The following is a 21778-nucleotide window of genomic DNA, read 5'->3' on the forward strand; positions in this document are numbered from 1 at the left end:
AATTAAAAACACAAAGTTTTTTAAAAATCGTGTTGCCGTATATTCCATGAAACAATTCCTATGTATTCGAACATTATCGAGATTATAATTGGAAAAAAAATTAACAAGAGAAACCCTGCCAAAACTTAGGAGATATTAGAAAACACGTGAACGTAAATCTATACATGTATATAGCATTCGTTTATTGTTGTATTGTACAAGATTCATGGATTTGGATATTATATACAATAAAATTAAACTATACGTGAGAAAATGTTTAATATATGAACAAAGTATGGCATTGTTTCCTATTTGTTAAGCATGACGCTGAAAAATACTCATTTTAATGATTATAATCATGATCGCGTTCATTTATAAGAAATACAGTAGCAATTACAGATATTATTATTGATCGAAATTTCTTTCTGTACATGTAGCAATACTACAAGCCTAACCATGTTCATTTCTTCATGCAGATTTCTATAACCTACTATTTGGAACGTAACAGTTTTTTCTCCATTATTCCTTTATAGTTTGTTGAATCAATGAATCTAGAAAATATTCATAAACATTTAAAATTAAAATGCACCATATTTGTTATATACAGAGAAATGTACAATATGCAATTATTTTGACAACTTTAATTTTTTCTAAACAGTTAAATGTTTCGTTTCTCCTGTATTTGGATCGACTATGACTTTTTCTTTGTAACTGCTCACAGTAGGAGGACTCCCAAAGGAATTGGTATCGGTAAAAGGAAAAAATCTTCCATCCGCGTATTCTTTAAAAAGTAATTCGGCAGCCTTTTGTTTCTCTTCCTTTCCGTTTGAAGATATCTTTTTCATTGTCAATGTTAATAGTTCTATAATAAGATAGGATTCTGGTTTATAAAGTCTTGTAAAATGCAATCTAATATGTTCGCCGACATTCTCATCTTTTCGCGGTATATAATCGCAATGAGGACAAGACGGTGTCATTCTTTCAATGCCATGTCGACGCTTATGAGCATCCATCATGTCTTTGTCACACGTAGAAAACGGACAGCTTTGACAACGTAACGTCTCCACTTCGTCGTTAGAAGATAGAAGTATCCCTTTCTTTTGTAGCAACATTAAGGACTGCTTATCTTGATTCGAGGCCTGTGCTCCACCAAAATTTAACACTGATATACCATTTGTAGTCATGATTGAAGCTGAATTATTGGGTGATTTAAGCGTCTTTCCTGAACGTGAAATGGAGCCTATATTATCGGAAATATTATCACTATCAATAGTAATTGTATCGTCTTCAAATTGTCTACGTGAAGCTTGCGCCTCTGCATTTGCCTGATGTTTCTTCAGATGTTGAATATAATTAGCGTAATATTTTACGGAATAGTCACACGTATCGCAGCGATATCTTTGTTTCGCACCGTGCAGAGTTAGATGAACTCTGTATTGTTCTCGTTTCTCAAAGGCAGAAGGACATTTATGGCATTTATATCGCTTTTCTTTTAATCGGCCGTTTCTTAAATAACCAGGATATACAAAGTTAGGATTCCCACGCATAAAAAGTCCAAACTGTGGGTCGGGAGGAGGCGACAGATTTGAAGTTACATCGCTCGCTTCGTTTTGACGTCTATGAACTACCTGATGTTTCACTAAATTCTGAGCCGTTTTCGACGAATAGTCACACTCAGTGCATTTAAATCTATTGTTTGATCCATGCAAGGTCATATGATATTCTAGAGCATCCAATTTGAAATAACGAGCCGGACATTTTGCACAAGTGAATACTTGATTACCAGTTCGTTGATTTGTGTTGTTTATGCTACTATTAAACCCGTTGTTGGAACTTTCTGTTACTTCGACTACAATCCATGCGACAGTAGGTGTAGAATTATTTGAATCTTGATTATTTGCTTCAACACAGGCTGTGGTAGGGGGCGGGTATCGCTGTGACTGGCCGTACAAAGATAACAAATATTTGGTACGCTCTTGATACTCCGTAGAATGTGCCTTCTGATGGGCTAAAAGATGGGCCGGTTGTCGAGCAGCATAAGAACACCATTGGCAAGAATAAGCTAATTCTGTAGAATGATATCTTAAATGTATTCTTAATTCCTTTTCGCAAAGGAATCGCGCTGGACATTTGCTACAACAATGCACAAGTCTTAAGTCTCGTAGATCAGGTTCCGAACCTAATACCGGAGAATGAGTAAAGCCGAGAAGCGCAGCCAAATCGCTTAATTGCTGCGAATCTGGCCTTGAATCATCTACCAAGCAATGAACAGTGCCTAAAGATCCGGAATGCATATCTGTATGTGCAACCATGACTTCTCGCCGTGTGCAAGTGAAACTACAATCTGCACAAGCGACCACAGGACCATTACTAGGAGTATCTAGGTGCATGGTTTCATGATCCTGGACTTCTGCTCGTCGCGAAGATACAAAAGGGCAGTGACGACATTTTAACATTTTCGCTAGTGTACCATCTGGTCGGGACACCCATACTAATGGAGCTTCAGGCAGTGCTCGTGTATCAAGAAGCAATGGCGGTGGGGCTCCGGAATTCTTCGAAACATTAGTGAAGCAAGTCACGTTGCTCTGCGTTGTGATATGAATCACTTGCTCTACAGACTTCTCTTGTTTCGTGCGATTAATACCTGAAATGATGATGTTTAAGTATCCAATTAACGCTTGAATAAAAATCTTAGTATTGAACTATTTTTAATCATATTAATGCTAAAAAGAATTTGTTTAACTTACTATTATCAGTGTTTGAAGTTCGATGTGCTTTAGACTTGGTAGGGAAATTGTACTCCATATTCTGTTGGTGCTCAACGGCGAGCTCTTCTCCATGAAGTCTGACATGATCCAAAAGCTCTCTGTAAAGATAAAACAAATAAATATTTTCCAAGAATATTATAAATTTAATGATAATAGCATTATATAAATACATACACTTTTGTACTGACATAATATGGACATAAATAACATTTAAAAATAGCATCCAAATTTGGACGATGATGAACTCTATGCATCGATAACGTTGCTGCATCAGATGCGGAAAATGGACAATCTCCACAACCAAATACATTCTGTAAACAAATATATATTACGAATATATTATGTGTCTAATAACAAAAAACTAAATGAACAAAACAACTACTAATATTCATACTTTTTCTTCTCCATGACGTTGGTCAGCTGGCTCACTGTGAGATTTAACGTGCATAGAAACAATTTCTCTACTACAATGTCGAAAATCGCAACGTTTGCATTTCCACATTATACGTTTATTTTCCTCTGCGATCGTCGCTGATGATGATCCACTTGATAGTGAATGAGAGGAAATCAAATTGCTTTTAAGTAAAGACTGTCCCCGATTCCTCGCAGCAGCTTTAAGAATCGGTGGTGGTTTCAATCCGATGTTAATGGTGTTAAGATTATGGTTTCCTTCATTCGGAGACACGATCGAAATAGGAGAAGACGGGAGATCCGATGTTTGCCGATATTCGTTGCTATTCATTATGAATAACTTAGTTGGCGGTTCATCAGAATTCGTTTCTTCCACGCTACGTTCCTCCATGTTTTGATCATCCCACGACTGTTGCTCGACCTAAGAAAGAGATGAGAAGTTTACGTACAATATAGAATTGTTTGTCATAAGCGATACACTGCTGCACAACGAGAAACAACTTATTATTCAGCAGAAAAACAACTATTCGGCACACTGAAAATTTCTTTTATATTATTAAAACATGAAGTTCCATATAAAATGAAAAGTCACTTTTAGAGGTATGGAACATTTTCAATGTTATCATGTCGGTTTTGATTACTAAGAATATGCTTGTAATTGCAATCAGATTAACATCATAACACCAATCAAGTGTCCAAGCGCTTCGATACAGCTAATACATTTTCATTATCAGTGTTTCATTATCTTCTCTGGTTCTTTAAAAAAATATGTAATTCAGCTCTTCTCATTATTCATAAGGATCATCACACATGCTTGTCATGGATAAACAAATTTACCATAGAGTGATTTTGAAACCATAAAAAAATCAGTGCGCCTATGAAAATCGACAAGCACCTTTTTCTTTACTAATAAAGGAATTGTTTAAATGTAAGTGAAATTTATGCTTTCACCTGTGCAAGATATTTGTTATATTTGGAATAATTCCGTCGACCTGTTTCATCCCTCATAAGTACCCTGGCAGTCATATGAACTGGATCTTTAGCTGCTTTAAGTTTAATATGTTTTGTGATGTCCCACCGCCAGTTAGAGCGATACGCGCATAGGGAACACTCGAATGGCTTCCGATTTAAATGACCGACAATATGAACATGAAAACGACTTGCGGTGGATGCCCAAAATGGACAATCCGGGCATTTGTATACCCATCGGCCACCTGGATGCGTCGAAGAACCTTCAACCTGACAAAAGATTTGACTACCTTTATCAAAATTAAGTGTTAACACATTCGGGAACACAACTGTCTATGGTCTCGACTGCCGTAAGTAACATTTAAAGCACATTCTTAATAACAAAAAAATATATGAAATATAAATAAAAAAAAGAAAAAAAATTGTCATTAACGTAATTACAAAAATACTTAAAATAGCATTGCATACTTCGAAGAACAAAAATTGATAGTTTTTAAGCTAACTTTAAATATATTATTCTAATGGCCGTACGGGATGCTTGCAATCAACATAGTTCAAAACATAATTTACACAAACTAAAGAAAAAAATAGTCAGATCTGTTGACTCTCGTATTGCAATTTTTTCACGAATATCATCATCATCATCATCATCATCATCATCATCATCATCATCATCATCATTATTGTTATTATTATTGTTGTTGTTATTATTATTATTATTATTATTATTATTATTATTATTATTATTATTATTTGTTTGTTTGTGTGCGTATGTCCATATTGTTCATGTGCACGCATTAAGTAAATATTATTATTTCTATAAAACACCATACCGATGATCCAGAGGAATTCAGTCCGTTGAGATTAACGTCCCAATCCGTTTGCGCTGGGAATGCATATTCACCGCGATACGAGGTCACACGGAGTTCTGAACAATTTGATAATTTTTCTAAGCTATTGTGTATTGACGTATCGTTGCTTGTCGAGTGACAACACTGCATATGCACTTGTAGATCAGTCGAACTTTTGCAACGTCTCCTGCACTTCGGGCAACGCGTTGTGCCCACGGATACACTTAGAGCAGTGTGGTGTATTTGTTTGTGACAAGCCAGCTCTTCCATGCTACTAGCTTTAAAAGTACACCAGCATTTCAAATCGTTCGTAGTACTTACAGCTACCTCCGGTACTCCATTATTAATTGACGCTGTCGTTGTAAGCTTTTCCTTAAGCTTATCAAAGAACGACGCATTTTTTTTTTCAAATAAATCGGCCGCGTTATTCGCATCCTTCTTTAAGTTGCTGACCTGTGAAAAATTTAATTGAATTATTAAAACATCATAAAAATAATCAATTAGATATAGACAACATTTAATAAAAAGAAAGGAAAAATAACTAACTTCTTTATTTCCATACAATTTTGCCAGTTCTGTGTCTCTTGCAATTTGTGCGAGTTCCGGTCTTACTCTAACACGTGGAACTTTTAACAACGTCGTTGAAGGTCCACTGGAGTTAATACTATTTAGCTTAGTAGGACTTAGAGGAATTAACATTGGCAGTGGTTTTCTGGATTTATTTGGTGTAATTGGAGCGTGACATTCTGCCAGGTGTCGTTGCATTTCAGAATCCCATGCAGTAATAAATTGGCATCCTTTTTCTTCACACTTCAATGCTATACATTCTGCATTAGCTATTGCACTTCTCTTATCTTCCATGGATTGATCAGAAATGTATGAATCTCCAGGACTGATTGAGACTGTTGTACCTGTAGATATATGTAGTGATTCCCGAAAATCACTTGCACCCACCTGAAATTGGTTTATTTTTAATATATTTTCAGTTATCTATTATTTATATTAATTATTACTTAAGAAATAAGTTATTATATTACCTGATTGTAACGTTTAGGACTATTTCTTGGTTTTCGTTCGAAAGGTGTGCTAGATTTACGATTTGTTTGACCCACAGGAGGTTCATGATGATTAGTTTCATGCACTGTTAAACTTTGTCTAATATCAGCTGTAAAATTACAAGCACGACATTGAAAAGCCCCTCCTCCTCCATGATTTCTAGTGTGCCTATCTAAATTCCACTACAAGAAAACATTATCTGTTGATACTTCATCTAACAAAAAAATTCTAATTTGTTAAATTTAGTAAAGCTTCTATTAACCTTATATGGCGTACGGAAATCACAAGCATCACATTTGATCATTGGCATCGAATGATATTTCACATGCTTTGTATAACGAGCACGTACATGTGTTACATAAGAGCACTTAGCACATCGGAAAAACCTTCTCTTTAAATGATGTACTCTCTGATGAGTTTCAAGATCTCTTGAATTTAATGCAACATATGAACACATAGAACATCGATTTCCAGTGTCACGTATGAATTTCCCCTAAAAGTTATCATTTTATTAAAAGTATCCTAAATATATAAATATATAAATATTATTTTTTGAAATATAAGAAAAATCGTATTTGGTACTCCAATTAATAGTATTTTATACATATTATATCACTACATAGATATATTTTACTTTTAGAACTACATAATTTATTTCTCCCTCAAAATAATATTGATTCCATTTTTTATTTAAAAAATATATAAAAAGTCACTAATTAAATTTTCGTTCAATGAAGTAATACTTAAACATTTCTTACAACATAAGTAATTGATGTAATTCAATTAAAAATAATATACCTTTTGTTTGTGCTCCTTTTTCAGATGATCGAGATACGCCTTAAGACTTGATAGAGGTTTTGGTGGTTTGCATGTTTTACATTCGTAATTTTGTGAAGACCCCGAACAATCGAGCTCCTCGTGTTCGTGCTTTGAATTGTTTTTTATTGGGACATCGTCTTTGACACTGTACGAAATGTGTTCGGTGTCGCTTTGCAACTCGTGCTCCCTCATCACGACTCCCTGACGATTCTCTTTAAGGTTACCTTCCTTATGTGACTCCGTTTTAAATTGCTGGGGTCGTGGACGAAGTGCACGCAGACGGGGTAGCCTTCCTGACATCTTGGACAAGATTTATTCTGTCCCACGTCTGTTCTATAGTCTCCCTATCGCGCATTGAGATACCCTTTTATTTCTATTCGATTTTCTGAACCACGGTATCAGGATAAAAGGAATACAACATTCACTTTTCCATCGTTCTACACGTCTGTCTTCTTCCCGATGACATCAATGACAAGCCACTTTATATCGTGTGTACATCTCTCACGAGTGATTTTTTAAAAATGGCTTTGCTCACAATTATAAATTACGAATTCGATATACGGTCCTCATCTCAGGCATAATTTTCGTCGAATAAAAAGTACCTCGAAATCTCGGTGAACAATTTATGGAATTCTAATAGGGAACTGTGCGCTGGTACACGTTACGGAAGTACGAGTACAGCATTACTCGGTGGTCGCGCGATCTAGAGGCTATGGGCGCCATTTTTTCTTTCCTAGTAAAACTGCTGACGAGGAGCGCGTTCAAACATTCCCACGAAGAAATCCTACCTCTTTGAGATCACTTCCCGTACTAAATTCCAAGGATAAAACGATACTATTCGATCAAACTTCACCCGATTTTTTATACATCAGTTTCTACAGAATTATCAAAATAACAATAGAATCTTGTAACCTCATTAATAGTTCATATAACAACATCGCGGTTATATTTTATTGTATTCCAATTTATATATTTTTTAAAATCGTTAACATTTAATTCAAGCGAAAAGTTAAGTTTTTCTAAAAGACAAAAAGTTTACCGATTATCAGATTCAATATACATATTACTATATTATATAGATTTTTGTTTAACACAGTTGCTTGGAATTAATAGTATACTTACAAATTATAAAGTCTTCACATTACGATTATTACGAATATATCTTAAATATATGTTACAATAAAGGTAAATTGATTCCTTTTTTCATTTACAACAATTACTATTCGTTTCAGAATCTTGCGTATAATTATTTCCAATAACTCGTTTTTCCTACTCTTGACATCCGGTTTATGTGATACAATGGTCAATCGCGCAACGAGTCAACGTACAGCTAGAACGTAACATATTCTTATGCGTACAGTTTCTTCCTTTTATCATAATTTATATGAAGATCCTTTTTATAATTTTTTCCTCATAATAAAGTATATAAGCAATAAACAATAAAAAAGGTATCGCTAATGCAATAATACACGAATATAAGAGAAAGGAGATCAGTTTTCCGAAACGCGTGTCCGATTTCCGTTTCTCCAAGCAATTTCCGGTTTACAGACGAACGGCGATTTTAGTAGATACCGTTCGGAGCGTGTGCATATCATAAACGAAAGAAAACCAAGGAAAACAAGAAGGAAATTAAATACTCGATCTTGTTGACTGAAAAACAAACCTCGAGCAGTTAATTCGCTTGAAGCAGGTTATCTTCTGATTGAGCGACGGTCGTAAATAGATATGCCAATAAATCCACGATCACGTATCAATCGATATACGCAGCCAACCACGAGCACCGGGTTTTAACATCACGATTGCTTTTACGATTTAATTTAACGCTTTAAAAAAATCGGATACGCTCGTTGGAACCTTTGTTTTCTCCCTCCTTTTCCTTCCTTTCTCCTCTCGACACGGTTAGCTCGATTTATCTCGGGTACCGCGATTTATCTTCGAATACCTCGTCATCGGCGCTAACCAGTAGCCGACGAAACAGAGGATGAATCGTAGAAAGACTACGAGAGAAAACCAGCCCCTCCCTCCTCTTTCACCAACTCGGACAGAACGATGGCGAGGCGAAGTGGCGCAGGTCAGGCGCCATCTGCAATTCCGATTCTGATTCTGGTATCCACACACTCCTCCCACTTCCTCCGGCTGGTTTCTCCTGCAGCCCTCGATACAACTGCAGGAGAAGAGAATGGAGCCGATGATGACGATGGTTTAACTCGTTAAGTAGTGGAAGCAAGTTATCTCATCACTTAAAAATGCCTCCGTATTGAGAATAATGCGAATTCATTGGACTTTACTTTGAAAAACAATATTACCTCCGCTACTTCATACTATAATTAGACTGCGGAGTTTTATGCATTTTTAAGACATTTAAAGATGAAGATAATTAGAAAATATATATGAAATATTGAAAAAATATTATGTACTTGTTATATTATTTAGTAGGTGAAATAAATTTTTGTCTATATCTCGCTTTTTTAGTCATGTTCATAAATATATGAATTTCCATAAATATTCGCAGGCTAGTTATAATACTTTGTAGGAAAATTGTATTCATGACATGTACTTATCTTATGCGAGATGATTGTATAGTTATCATTCTTAAGTTTTTTATCTTTAACTTTTTTTGTGTATAGGTAAAAAATGAGTACTATAGCAATGAAAGTATAGAAGTACATATAATGAATAAGAGATTAAGATACGAATGCTTTCAAGTACCGTCATTTTCTTGAAGATGTTTCTTATTGCAATGATAATCAAAGCATATAATTATAATTTATTTTTCTAACACTTCATGTAGGATAGCAATTACTTAAACTTTGTCGATGTCGCATTGTTATCTCTGCTTGTATTGTTTTACGAATTCCGTTATATCATTAAAAGCTTGTAGTATTAGCCGATAAATAGAAAACCACATCGTTGGAAAATTATCTACGAATTTCAATAATTTTTATGCAGTTTTAATAATTTATTTAGTATCTTTATTTTATTATAAAACACAATTTTCGATATTTTATTTTATTCACACAATATTCAACATTTTTTCTTGTTCAAATATATATTGAGTTTCCGGAAAAAAAACTTCTAAATTTTCTTTCTCTTTCTAAGGTTAAAAAAAGAGTATATATGTATCTACTTTTTGATAAAAAATGTGTTATGTACTGTTATGCATTATATGCATTGCAGACTTATACCTTTTAAACGAAAACTTTATAACCCCTTCTTTTTTGTTTCTTTAAGTATCTTTTCTTTTTTTATGAGATAGAAAAAATTAATGTTCATCGAATTTTGTATGAAAAAGTTTTTATAAAATAGGATAATTATAGTAAAACAAAATAATAAAAATTTTATCATTTAATATAAAAGAAAGTTAACTTAAAGTAATCAAATAGTAGATGTATATACATAGCGCCATTCTAGATTTCTTTTTTTTTTAATTATTTTTTTGTCGTGTAAGTATATATGTGAAGGTTGAAATTATATTGACTTTGTACTTTTTATACTGTTCTATTGTACAGTAATTTGTAAATGAAGATACAAAAGTATTACAAAAATTATATTATCAAAAGTTACATAATTTGCAAAATTTAAATGATTTGCTATCTTTACTTTTATCGATTATGCAATATTAAAGAATTGTATTTAGTAAGTATATAATATTGAAATTATTCATTGTAAATATTCTTAATGCGTAAAAATCAGTAAGATTGTCTTTGATCATTTATATATGTAGCATATATATATTTATATCATTAAGTTATTTGTTTTTCATTTATTAAATATAGTTAATTTCATTATTTATATCTTTAAAGGATATAAATTTATTAATCAGTTGATAATTAGTAAAATTAAAAATAATAATGATAATACCTTAATAACACTACATACATACGCGCATGTAAGAGTGAGAGGGTGGAAGAGAGAAGAAGAATATACACATCTTATCTTGGAGGTTAAAAGAAGAGTGTACTAAATTTTTTGTCTTATTTAATTGATATTTGCTATAAAACGTTATTGCCTTTGTTATTTATATCTAATAGTTTAATGTTGTCTTATTTACGAGCGACGATATATTTGAATAAAAATTATATAATTAAAAATGCTTATGTGATATTAACTATGACGTGAAGTATGTTGTCTTATTTACGAGCGACGATATATTTGATTAAAAATTATATAATTAAAAATGCTTATGTGATATTAACTATGACGTGAAGTACGTATTCAAGTAACGATGATTTAGGTATTTTGATAAAGGGTTTGGTATCATAAGAGAGAGTGTGAAGAAAAACGATTTGATTTCGTTTAAAATTAAAATTTGTTTAAAAATATTCAAATGTAGATTTAAATATACATATATAGTAAAAAAACTAAAATTGATGAATATATTTTTATAAAAAATCACAATTGCAATATATTAATCTTACTTTTATTCATATCATTACGTTCCATCTTTGTAATCTAACATATAAATAGATGCAACTCTTTTCCCCATAACCAGTAATAATATGTTTCCCATGTATAGTTAATACTTTGATGTTTGATTTGGATATTGCAGTCATTTTAATTGCTTCTGCAAATTTTCTGCTAACTTATTCATAAATTCAAATGTTTCTAAGTAATCAGATCTAGTAACGTTACTCATGCCTTTAATGCAAATTGCAAGGTCCTTTGTCATAAAACCTGATTCAATGGTATTAATACAGACAGATTCTAATGTTTCTGCAAATTTTTTAAGATCTTGATTATTATCCAGCTTTGCACGTTGGAGTAAACCTTTTGTCCATGCAAATATGGAAGCAATTGGATTTGTTGAAGTTTCCTTTCCCTGTTGGTATTGACGATAGTGTCTTGTAACTGTACCATGAGCAGCTTCTGCTTCTACTGTGCGTCCATCTGGACAAATTAAAACTGAAGTCATCAGACCCAGAGATCCATAACCTTGTGCTACAGAATCAGATTGAACATCTCCATCATAATTTTTACAAGCCCATATAAAACCACCTTCACTCTTCATTGTATATGCTACCATATCATCTATCAGGCGATGTTCATACCAAAGTTTCTTGGCTTCAAATTTATCTTTGTATTCTTTATTATATGTTTCTTGAAAAATATTTTTAAATCTGCCATCGTATTGTTTAAGAATGGTATTCTTTGTGGAAAGGTACAAGGGGTAGTTCCTTGACAGAGCATATTGGAAAGAACTGTGAGCAAAAGCTAAAATACTTTCATCTGTATTATATTGAGCTTGTGCAATTCCAGATCCCTTAAAGCTATGAACTGTATGTGAAATTTTTTTCCCATTATCTCCAGTCCATGTGATTTCAAGTTTACCTGGGCCAGGTACCACAAAATCAACAGCTTTATACTGATCTCCATGAGCATGTCTACCAATGATAATTGGTTGAGTCCAACCTTGTACTAGTTTTGGTATGTTTTTACACAAAATCGGTTCACGGAAGACTGTGCCACCTAAGATATTTCTGATAGTACCATTTGGGCTTTTCCACATTTCTTTCAAGTTAAATTCTTTTACTCTGTTTTCATCCGGAGTAATAGTAGCACATTTGATTCCTACATTATACTTCTTAATAGCTTCTGCGCATTCTACAGTCACCCTATCATTAGTAGCATCCCGATTTTCAATACCTAAGTCATAGGTATGTAGTTCAATATCTAAGAAGGGTAAAATGAGTTTCTCTTTAATAGAATCCCAAATGACTCTTGTCATTTCATCACCCAAGATATCAACAACAGGTCCAGCCTAAAAAAGATAGGATGCTTGTGATAATGCAAAATTAATTATGCAAAAAAAATTATTATATATATTTATTTTGCGCATAAAAAAGATTTCTTTCTTGGAATAGATAAAATAATGTAAAATAACTACTGGAATACCGAAAATGTTATGAGAATTAATTAAAATTCATATAGGAAAGGTAGGTATTATACGAAAAAAATATTTGTATATAGGTATATATAGACGTTAACAGATGTCAGTTACATAGCTTTACTGATTGCTTACCTTTATTTTCGTCATTATTCCAGAGGAAACGCTAAATGTCTTAGCGAACAGAAGTGCTGGATTATCAAACGGTTGAGAAATTTTTGGCGATAATATTCGTGAGAAAGCAATGAAGTTACTACCCGATCCGATATAAGCTACGCTTCTTATAAATTGCACGTTTGCTCTAATAAAACGGTGGGGCAAAAACATGGCAGCCTTATCCAAATAATCTTAATCACTTTCGTATTCTTACTATTCGCATGAACCTTATACAACTTACAACAAATCTTCCTGATAGATTCCGATAACAATGAAAATCAAAACGTATCCATATTTTTTATTTCTTCCAAATATATTCCTTAGATATCTTGTATTCGTGTAGGTTATGCTGTATGTTAAACTGTCACAATATTTAAACGTGACAATTTCTATTTGTTACATATTAAAATGTCGAATAACTGAATAAATGTAATGAATTTAAGATTGATTGAATCAGTACTAATGAAATTTTACATTAATAGCATATGATCTCTTATCATATTAATGATACTCCTTATCTATGTTTCTTTATTATCTTTGGAGTTTGTACTGTAGTAGGTAAATAATGTTTACGTTCGAAAATTTAAATACAACAATTATGCTCCTTTTTCAAGCATGTTCATACATAAATTATATATTTTCGAAAGAAAATATTATTAATCTTTAAAGCTTAAAATAAGCAATCATCTTAGAAGAAATTTTGTTTTGTTAAACGTTTAAGGTTCATTAACAATCAAAATAAACATTTTTAAAATTAATATGATTTCTATTGTATGAATGTACATAAATTATTCTGTGACTATTTTTAAATAGGTCTAAGACAAAAATCCATTAAACATCAATGATTAGCAACTTTACTTTCAGATTTGCATTTTATAAATATATACAACGATTGATACAAGGTCAATGCAAATAATACTCGCAAATACATCATATTAAGTACGTGTTAGTATAAAAGCACTTACTATTATATTCTGTGCTGACTGAAATTATTTTTGAACAATAAATTAAACAGTCTATCTTCGATAAAATAATGAGAAATTATAAATGATTATTGTGTTTTAAAAAATACCATATATTAGCTCTTTCTGCAACAGTTTTTTTTTAGAGGACTTCTTATGTTATCAGCATAATTCTAGATTCTTAAACTACGATAACAAGTAGTTGTCTACAAGTGGAGGGGCAGGCGTTCGCATAAAATAGTTCATGTAAAGCGTCTTAAAATATTGAATCGTTATTGGTTTGTCAAATTATTCCAATAACTTAATATTGTCAGATAAAATTGTATTTAAATCTAGATTTATATATACATATAAATTCAATATATAAGTATTAAAAATAACGCGATTGGTTCTACTCAAGAAACAAATTCAAGAGTATTATCAATCTGAAGTGAGCCATTTGTAATCGCGGGTAGCTTCCAAACTTATTAAACAAATTAAATTGTAAATATTCTTTGTCCTACATGTAATTATTAAATTTGAGAAATTCGAAGATAAAACGACATGTATAACGTTTATGTACGACATAAAACGATAAAACACGATAGCCTTTTTTCTACGGCGTTGGCAGGATAATGAAATTCGTAATGGGCGAATCTATAGTAACAACAGTGTTCGTGATTCATGTGCATGGAGCATATCGTTGTGACTGATATATTGTGTACCCTATATCGGACCATAGGATGAAAACTCAAGTTTTCACAATCTAAATTCACTATGCCTCGAGAGACGCTGAGAACGTACCAACAATCACGTTAACGTGGTAAAAAAAAAACCAGCGAAAATTCGTGTGTATTATTGAGATCTGACAGATTCATCGTCTTCGTGACAGGAGTGCGTGAATTCTTTTTCCTTTTCTTTCTTTTCCTTCCGTTTCACCTTTGTTCAACCTCCTTATCTACATTTTCCTCTCTCTCGTCTTCGCCTTCTTTCCTTTTTTCTACTCTTTAACCCTTAAGTATTTTATCCCCTATTTTCACCTGCCGGGTGAAAAAAAAGAGAGCATTCTTTACTCTTCTCCATCCCCCTCTCTCTTTTCTGTCTTTCTCTGAATCTCTCGTTTTTCTCAACCCCCTCTTCCACGACACATCGCGTATATTTTTCTTTTCTTTTACTTAAATGTCCACGATAACAACACAATTTTCGGCTCTCCTACACAACGTGAACGTGGATGAGTGATCGTATTTTCGTACGATAGCCGATCGTCGGCTATTCCTACCTTGTACAAGAAGTGAATGCTCTCTACGTTTAACTGGTGTCAATGTACACACGGTGTAACGTTATCGTAGCATCAGGAAGAGAGCATTTCTAAAAAGAATCCTCGTCCAGCTAGAAATTCGACATGATGAAGAGCAGTGCTATGCTTAAGAAAGAAAGCAAAATGCGCATACGTGCTTTCCCGGTGAGTAGTAACTTCGTTTGTTTTTATTTTTTTAGTTTTCGTTCTTTTTCCCTTTAATATTTATTCGCTCTCGCATTTTGTTTCTTTCCTTTTTCTTTCCCTTTATATTTTTATTTTTCAGTTCTATATATAAACTAATAAGCGCACGTTGTTCTAGTTTATGTATATACATATATATTTTGGTAACCTGTTCTTTTAAATTACATGTCAACTTATAAAAAGTTGCAATAATTCATATTTAGAAATGTCATTGCGTTTTTATCAATTGATTCTCTTTGAAATATTATCATTTTGTATTTCAATGTGTAATAATACATTTCTTCTCTTAAGAATTGTGCATTGTAATATTGTACATTTTATTATAGAGATGAATGTATTGGCAGTTGCTATAGTGGCGAATGAAAAAAGCAATGAAATGTAAATATTTCAATGTTATCATGTTTATTAATGAATTTCAGTTTAATCTGTCATTAAAGTTTGGAACTGTGATTATTATCCACTAAATTTGTGATTGTAAAGCTATATCACTTAAATTATGTGTTAATCAATATGATACTAAAAATTACTTAAACAATATTTTGATACTTATGTTATCATGTCAAATATTTATATGTCCCTTTGTGGTTATAGTTTATATTGTATGTACTTGATTAGAAAATGTTATTTGTTTGTCACTTTTTCATTTCTATCTAATGAAACAATAAAGCATAAAACTTGTATCTATACAAGCAATAATACAATATTTATGACTTAAACATAATTATTTATTTAATATTACATTTTTTTATACGATAAAGATATTGTAAAAATGATTCATGAAAGAATCATTTTGACTTTATATTAAAATATACAGAATACTAAAGAAAAAATGCAAACAATTAACATAAAGTATCTCAATAATATATATAATAGTTAATATATATATAATAATCTCAATAATATATTTTTAGTTGTGATCATTAATGTTAAAAATTATGTTATATAATTTGATATACCCTATTGAATTTTTTTAGTAAAACCAATATATCTGTTCTATTTGTCTAGTTTTTAATTTTTCATTAAGTTCTAATTCTCAGACATTATTTATCTTGACTTGCAATTATCAAATTAATATTGCATCTATTGCTTTGTTTTTAGACAACTATGGATGAAAAGTATGTAGAAAGTATTTGGGCTCTACTGAAAAATGCTATTCAAGAAATTCAGAAGAAAAATAATTCAGGGCTTAGTTTTGAAGAACTTTATCGAAATGCTTATACTATGGTTCTTCACAAATATGGGGAACGTTTGTATACAGGTTTAAAGGAAGTTGTAACACATCATTTAGAGAATAAAGTTAGAGAAGATGTATTAAGATCTCTTCACAATAATTTTCTTCAAACATTAAATCAAGCTTGGAATGATCACCAGACATCTATGGTGATGATCAGAGATATTTTAATGTATATGGACAGAGTATATGTGCAACAACATGATGTGGACAATGTGTACAATTTGGGACTTATCATATTTAGAGATCAGGTAACTGTTTGCTACTTAGTTCAACAGCTTTTGAAGTAATTGGAGATTTATTGATAATAAATTATATCATTTTTAGGTGGTCAGATATGGATGTGTTAGAGATCATTTACGAGAAACTTTACTAGGTATGGTAGCAAGAGAAAGAAGGGGAGAAGTTGTAGATCGTATTGCAATAAAAAATGCCTGTCAAATGTTAATGTTACTTGGCATTAACAGTCGTCAAGTTTATGAAGAAGATTTTGAAAGGCCTTTTTTACAACAAAGTGCTGAATTTTATAGAGTACGACAATTTCTTTATATTTTTTAACATCATTTAATTTAATATTATGTAACATCATTCTTCTGTTTTTTATTTAGATGGAATCTCAAAAATTTTTGGCAGAAAATAGCGCATCAGTATATATTAAAAAGGTTGAAGCTAGAATTTGTGAAGAATCAGAAAGAGCAAAACATTATTTAGATGAATCTACTGAACCGCGAATAGTCGAAGTTGTAGAAGAAGAACTAATTAAAATTCATATGAAAACTATTGTTGAGGTATAAATATCGTTCTATTGATACAATATATTGTGTTATCATATAAAGTGACAAATTAGAACAATTTACTTTTTTTATTTATAGATGGAAAATAGTGGTGTAGTACACATGCTCAAAAATCAGAAAACCGAAGATCTCGGTTGCATGTACAAATTATTTTCAAGAGTTTTGGATGGTTTGCGTACAGTGTGCGATTGTGTCTCTCAATTTCTTAAAGAACAAGGGCGTGCCATGGTTCAAGAAGAACACGAATCGACAACGAATGCCGTTCTTTTCATTCAGAATTTGCTGGATTTAAAAGACCGTTTTGATCATTTTCTTCATTATTCGTTTAACAATGATAAGAACTATAAACAAATGATAGCGTCTGACTTTGAATATTTTCTTAATTTAAATACAAAGAGTCCAGAATATCTTTCACTTTTCATTGATGACAAGCTGAAAAAAGGTGTTAAAGGGGTTAGTTATGTTAACTGTATTTCTATAAATAGGTACTCATGGTAGGTAATACCGTGAAATTTTAATAAATATTTTTTTTCATCATTCTACAAAGGATCGTTTTGTACAAATGAAATACAAACTTTATATCTTGCACCTTAACTTCTGATCATTAATAATGTAAGTGTAAATAACATTAATGTTTGTTATAATACATTTTAGATGACAGAACAGGAAATTGAAGGTATCTTGGATAAAACTATGGTTTTATTTAGATTTCTTCAGGAAAAAGACGTATTTGAGCGATATTATAAACAGCATTTAGCTAAACGCCTTCTCTTAAATAAATCTGTGTCTGACGACAGCGAAAAAAACATGATATCCAAACTTAAGGTAACATTCCTGCTTCTGTTCAATTTATTATTACTGGTATTCACAATATAATATCAATACATTTTTAATAAATAATATTTTAGACTGAATGTGGGTGTCAATTCACATCAAAATTAGAAGGAATGTTTAAAGATATAACAGTCAGTAACACTATTATGGATGAATTTAAAGATCACGTCCTTACATCTAATGTAAGTTACATACAAAATACTTATAATAATTTTATAAATAATTAATGTTTGCAATTTTCATATTACAGACAAATTTACATGGAGTGGATATAAGTGTAAGAGTTTTAACAACAGGCTTTTGGCCGACACAATCCGCCACTCCAAAGTGTAGCATGCCAGCTGCCCCAAGAGATGCTTTTGATGCTTTCCGACGTTTTTATCTTGCTAAACACAGTGGTCGACAGTTGACGTTGCAACCACAATTAGGTCAGTTCACTAGCATCATTCTATCTTTTCTCTTACTGTCTCTTATTTGACCCACTGAAGTAGATTAATATAATCCCTTTAGGTTCTGCGGACTTGAATGCTGTATTTCACGGACCACGAAGAGAAGAAAGTAGTTGCGGTGGTTTAGATACACCATCATCTTCAAGTTCTATTGGTAATGGAAGTGGTAGTTTGTATGGTAGTGGAATATCCACTAATGGTAGTATTTTAAGCCAACGTAGTAGCAGTTGTGGAAACACGAGGAAACACATAATCCAAGTATCAACTTATCAAATGTGTGTCTTAATGCTCTTCAACAAAAGAGAAAAATTGACATATGAGGTCAGTGTGAATAGTAGCGTTTATTTTTTATTTCTTCTACATCGGACTCCTAATGTTTCACAATTATCTATACAATACATGAAACGTTGCGTAGGAAATTCAAGGTGAAACCGATATTCCAGAGAGAGACTTGGTTAGAGCATTACAATCTCTCGCGATGGGTAAAGCTACGCAAAGAGTGTTATTAAAACATCCTCGTACAAAGGAAATAGAACCATCGCACTATTTTTGTGTCAATGACAGTTTTACCAGTAAATTACACAGGTATCCTTACATTAAAATTGCATTAAAATATATCATAATCGGTAGTTGTTAACTTATTTAATAATATTTCAGAGTGAAGATTCAAACAGTAGCTGCCAAAGGCGAATCAGAACCTGAAAGAAGAGAAACTCGTAACAAAGTAGATGAAGATAGAAAGCACGAGATAGAAGCAGCTATCGTTCGTATTATGAAAGACAGGAAGCGTATGCCTGTATGTAGTATCACTATTAATTACATTGTAATTTATAATTACTCCAATGTTTTACGCTCTTTTATTCCATATTTTATCTTCTTTTTTTAGCATAATATACTTGTAACAGAAGTAACAGAACAATTAAGAGGTCGATTTTTGCCGTCGCCTGTAATAATTAAAAAACGTATTGAAGGTTTAATCGAACGTGAATATTTGGCACGCACGCCAGAAGATAGGTTTGTATAAAACTTATCTAGTATCTTATATTTTATTATTAATTCTCTATTATAACTACTATTATTTTTAACATTGTTTTAATCAATTCAATTACAGAAAGGTGTATACATACGTTGCTTAATGTTCGAATTTAAATGTTGGATCTGTACAAACATGTAAGTAAACTATAATAATGTCTATTTCAAATATTTTTTCATTGTCTCATTATATTTTATCGACTTGTACGTTATATCATCAGTTTTTCATTGACTCGTTCATCAAAATTATTACCGTTTCTAGTGTACTTATACGAACATAATTAAGATGATCACGAACGAGGCATTCCACATCACAACTGTATACAACTCGGACAGATTACTGATTCAACATTCCATTAAGTTATGATAACTATTCACATAAATCAATTTGTATTTTATGTTTTAGGCTTTGACAAACTTTGATATCATCTCTTTATTTTGAATATAGTTATTATATATATAGTACTACGTGTTAATTTTAATTCTGTTAACTTAAAACTTAAAATTTGAAGTATAATTTCATCAAGAAAAAGATCAGTAATTTTATAAGATATATTGAAATAAATTGATGTTGATTGCCTCGAAATTTAAGGAGAGTAGTTACACGTATTTGATAATTGGCTAGTTTGGTGGAAAAGGTTGACATAAAGATAATTGAATGGATTACAATATATACTTCCAAGTATAAAATCAAGTTTTATAAATAAATTCTGTAAAATTCTTGATATCCTCTTCCCTGAGCTCATTTCATTATATTTCAGTTGTAAGTGATTGATTTAGCTAAATATATAAAAATACTTTCTGTAATAGAAAATTGTAATTTAAATTTAATAGGATTTACTTGAATATACATTATATACACAAATTTGTTAGTAATAAATGAATAGTGAGTTACAATCATTAAAATTGATTCACCCATTCTATGTATCGTGATTCAGTAATTTTTTATGCTTGTAAACCTATGAATATATCTATTATCAAAAACAACTTACAATATAGCATAAATTTTATTAAACCATTAATGTTAAAGAATGATTTCATTTACATTCGTGATTATCTATTATATGTGTACATAAACAATGTGAATGTGTATCTAAGAATATAATTGCCTCATTTTCAGTGTTTAATTACTTTATTTTAATCATTTTTCATATCCTTCTAAAATTTAATTACGTCCCTCGTTTATTTCCAACAAATTCTAATTTTTTATTAAATCAGTTAAAATCTAGAATAAATTACAATAAAAAAGTAAAACATTTGGGAGGTCTCTACAAGATCCACCTCTTCCACCTAGCTCAACAATTATTTTATTACAATTAAATTAATCCAATTCTTCGTTAAATCGCAGAATATTTATTATAGTATGCCAAAAGTGGAATCTACGAATTTGTAACAGATGCGGAGTTTACTAATGGAATTAAAAAAAGAGTGAGCGCACGAGCTTATATAAAAGACGAAGAAGTTAATAAAGGAATGAAAAAAAAGATTATGATTAAAAACTGTATTACCATGAGCTCGTGTGTGGGCAAATGAAAAACATGTGAAATGCATCATATTTTTATTTTCATTTATATCTTTATTTATTAATATAGAGTTTTAATATTTAAACAAAAGGTTTTACCTTTTCTTACGCAAACTGAATAAAAAATAAAACCCTGTAAAAGCATTCCTTAGTTTTAACACATTTTAAATACAAGAATATCATATTAATTCTGTCCAATCCCTTTTTATTCCATTTTCTAACATTTCTTGTCAAATTAACACGTCACGATAATGTGATCCGTTGATACCGCACATGTTATGTGTAGTGGATCACGTCACGAATGTGTTAAATACAATATTATCTCCTTATTATATACGCATGTAATCAGTGAGTTTAAAATTGTTTAAATACTAATATTGATATTTCAGAATTTACAGTTGAATTATTATACAGTGTCATATGCCACATAAAATAACGAAATAATGAAGATATTAATTTAATTTTTCGCTGTTTAATAGGGTAATATTACTATAAAAAATAGATATACACGGAAAGTAATTCAATTGTAAATGGAAGTGAAAGATCAAGTTACGAATTAATCTTTTGTATTAGAAGATAAA

General features: G+C 31.4%; 3 protein-coding genes across 11 annotated transcripts; 1 reads left to right on the plus strand and 2 right to left on the minus strand.

Moving 5' to 3' along the window:
- Nucleotides 1-153: 153 nt before the first annotated feature.
- Nucleotides 154-9013, minus strand: LOC117231274 (zinc finger protein 91-like). Of its 6 annotated transcripts, XM_033489572.1 has the most exons (12): nucleotides 8517-9011; nucleotides 7976-8183; nucleotides 6833-7872; nucleotides 6297-6527; nucleotides 6016-6216; nucleotides 5525-5932; nucleotides 4961-5431; nucleotides 4110-4397; nucleotides 3142-3579; nucleotides 2922-3058; nucleotides 2727-2845; nucleotides 154-2623 (listed from the first exon to the last, which is right to left on the minus strand). In XM_033489572.1, the coding sequence occupies exons 3-12, from the start codon at nucleotides 7151-7153 to the stop codon at nucleotides 630-632; spliced, it is 4608 nt and encodes a 1535-aa protein (XP_033345463.1). In that variant the 5' UTR covers nucleotides 7154-7872; nucleotides 7976-8183; nucleotides 8517-9011; the 3' UTR covers nucleotides 154-629. The 6 variants fall into 6 exon arrangements, with proteins under 6 accessions (XP_033345463.1, XP_033345464.1, XP_033345466.1 ...); XM_033489573.1 differs by having other exon boundaries at nucleotides 6833-8183; nucleotides 8796-9011; XM_033489575.1 differs by having other exon boundaries at nucleotides 5300-5431; nucleotides 6833-8183.
- A 2238-nt stretch (nucleotides 9014-11251) lies between these two features.
- On the minus strand, nucleotides 11252-13490 carry LOC117231466 (isocitrate dehydrogenase [NADP] cytoplasmic). Of its 2 annotated transcripts, XM_033489929.1 has the most exons (3): nucleotides 13135-13283; nucleotides 12873-13038; nucleotides 11252-12611 (listed from the first exon to the last, which is right to left on the minus strand). In XM_033489929.1, exons 2-3 carry the CDS (start codon nucleotides 12885-12887, stop codon nucleotides 11403-11405), a joined length of 1224 nt encoding a protein of 407 aa, XP_033345820.1. In that variant the 5' UTR covers nucleotides 12888-13038; nucleotides 13135-13283; the 3' UTR covers nucleotides 11252-11402. The 2 variants fall into 2 exon arrangements, with proteins under 2 accessions (XP_033345820.1, XP_033345819.1); XM_033489928.1 differs by having other exon boundaries at nucleotides 12873-13490.
- Nucleotides 13491-14415: 925 nt separating this feature from the next.
- On the plus strand, nucleotides 14416-21385 carry LOC117231462 (cullin-3). 3 transcript variants are annotated; one of them, XM_033489916.1, is made up of 14 exons: nucleotides 14416-15296; nucleotides 16434-16817; nucleotides 16894-17097; nucleotides 17175-17354; nucleotides 17439-17813; nucleotides 18015-18185; nucleotides 18269-18376; nucleotides 18445-18622; nucleotides 18705-18964; nucleotides 19059-19228; nucleotides 19301-19439; nucleotides 19530-19657; nucleotides 19755-19813; nucleotides 21024-21385. In XM_033489916.1, exons 1-13 carry the CDS (start codon nucleotides 15237-15239, stop codon nucleotides 19777-19779), a joined length of 2382 nt encoding a protein of 793 aa, XP_033345807.1. In that variant the 5' UTR covers nucleotides 14416-15236; the 3' UTR covers nucleotides 19780-19813; nucleotides 21024-21385. The 3 variants fall into 3 exon arrangements, with proteins under 3 accessions (XP_033345807.1, XP_033345808.1, XP_033345806.1); XM_033489917.1 differs by lacking the exon at nucleotides 21024-21385 and adding an exon at nucleotides 19938-20369; XM_033489915.1 differs by having other exon boundaries at nucleotides 14417-15296; nucleotides 21038-21385.
- Nucleotides 21386-21778: the final 393 nt, after the last annotated feature.

Source organism: Bombus vosnesenskii, unplaced genomic scaffold (genome assembly GCF_011952255.1).
Source record: "Bombus vosnesenskii isolate JDL3184/JDL3185 unplaced genomic scaffold, Bvos_JDL3184-5_v1.1 scf7180000013272, whole genome shotgun sequence".
In the NCBI taxonomy this organism is placed as follows: Eukaryota; Metazoa; Arthropoda; class Insecta; order Hymenoptera; family Apidae; genus Bombus; species Bombus vosnesenskii.

What these genes read in the sequence shown, in the direction of transcription:
- LOC117231274 (XM_033489573.1), bottom strand. Translation starts at nt 7,153, where the DNA reads ATGTCAGGAAGGCTACCCCGTCTGCGTGCACTTCGTCCACGACCCCAG. An exon ending in AATTGTATGGAAATAAAGAA is followed by an intron (nt 5,432 to 5,524) that starts GTTAGTTATTTT and finishes AATTTTTCACAG; the next exon opens with GTCAGCAACTTAAAGAAGGA. An exon ending in TGAATTCCTCTGGATCATCG is followed by an intron (nt 4,398 to 4,960) that starts GTATGGTGTTTT and finishes ATCTTTTGTCAG; the next exon opens with GTTGAAGGTTCTTCGACGCA.
- LOC117231466 (XM_033489928.1), bottom strand. Translation starts at nt 13,064, where the DNA reads ATGTTTTTGCCCCACCGTTTTATTAGAGCAAACGTGCAATTTATAAGA. An exon ending in GAATAATGACGAAAATAAAG is followed by an intron (nt 12,612 to 12,872) that starts GTAAGCAATCAG and finishes TATCTTTTTTAG; the next exon opens with GCTGGACCTGTTGTTGATAT.
- LOC117231462 (XM_033489916.1), top strand. Translation starts at nt 15,237, where the DNA reads ATGATGAAGAGCAGTGCTATGCTTAAGAAAGAAAGCAAAATGCGCATA. An exon ending in ATCACGTCCTTACATCTAAT is followed by an intron (nt 18,377 to 18,444) that starts GTAAGTTACATA and finishes TTCATATTACAG; the next exon opens with ACAAATTTACATGGAGTGGA. An exon ending in GCACGCACGCCAGAAGATAG is followed by an intron (nt 19,658 to 19,754) that starts GTTTGTATAAAA and finishes ATTCAATTACAG; the next exon opens with AAAGGTGTATACATACGTTG.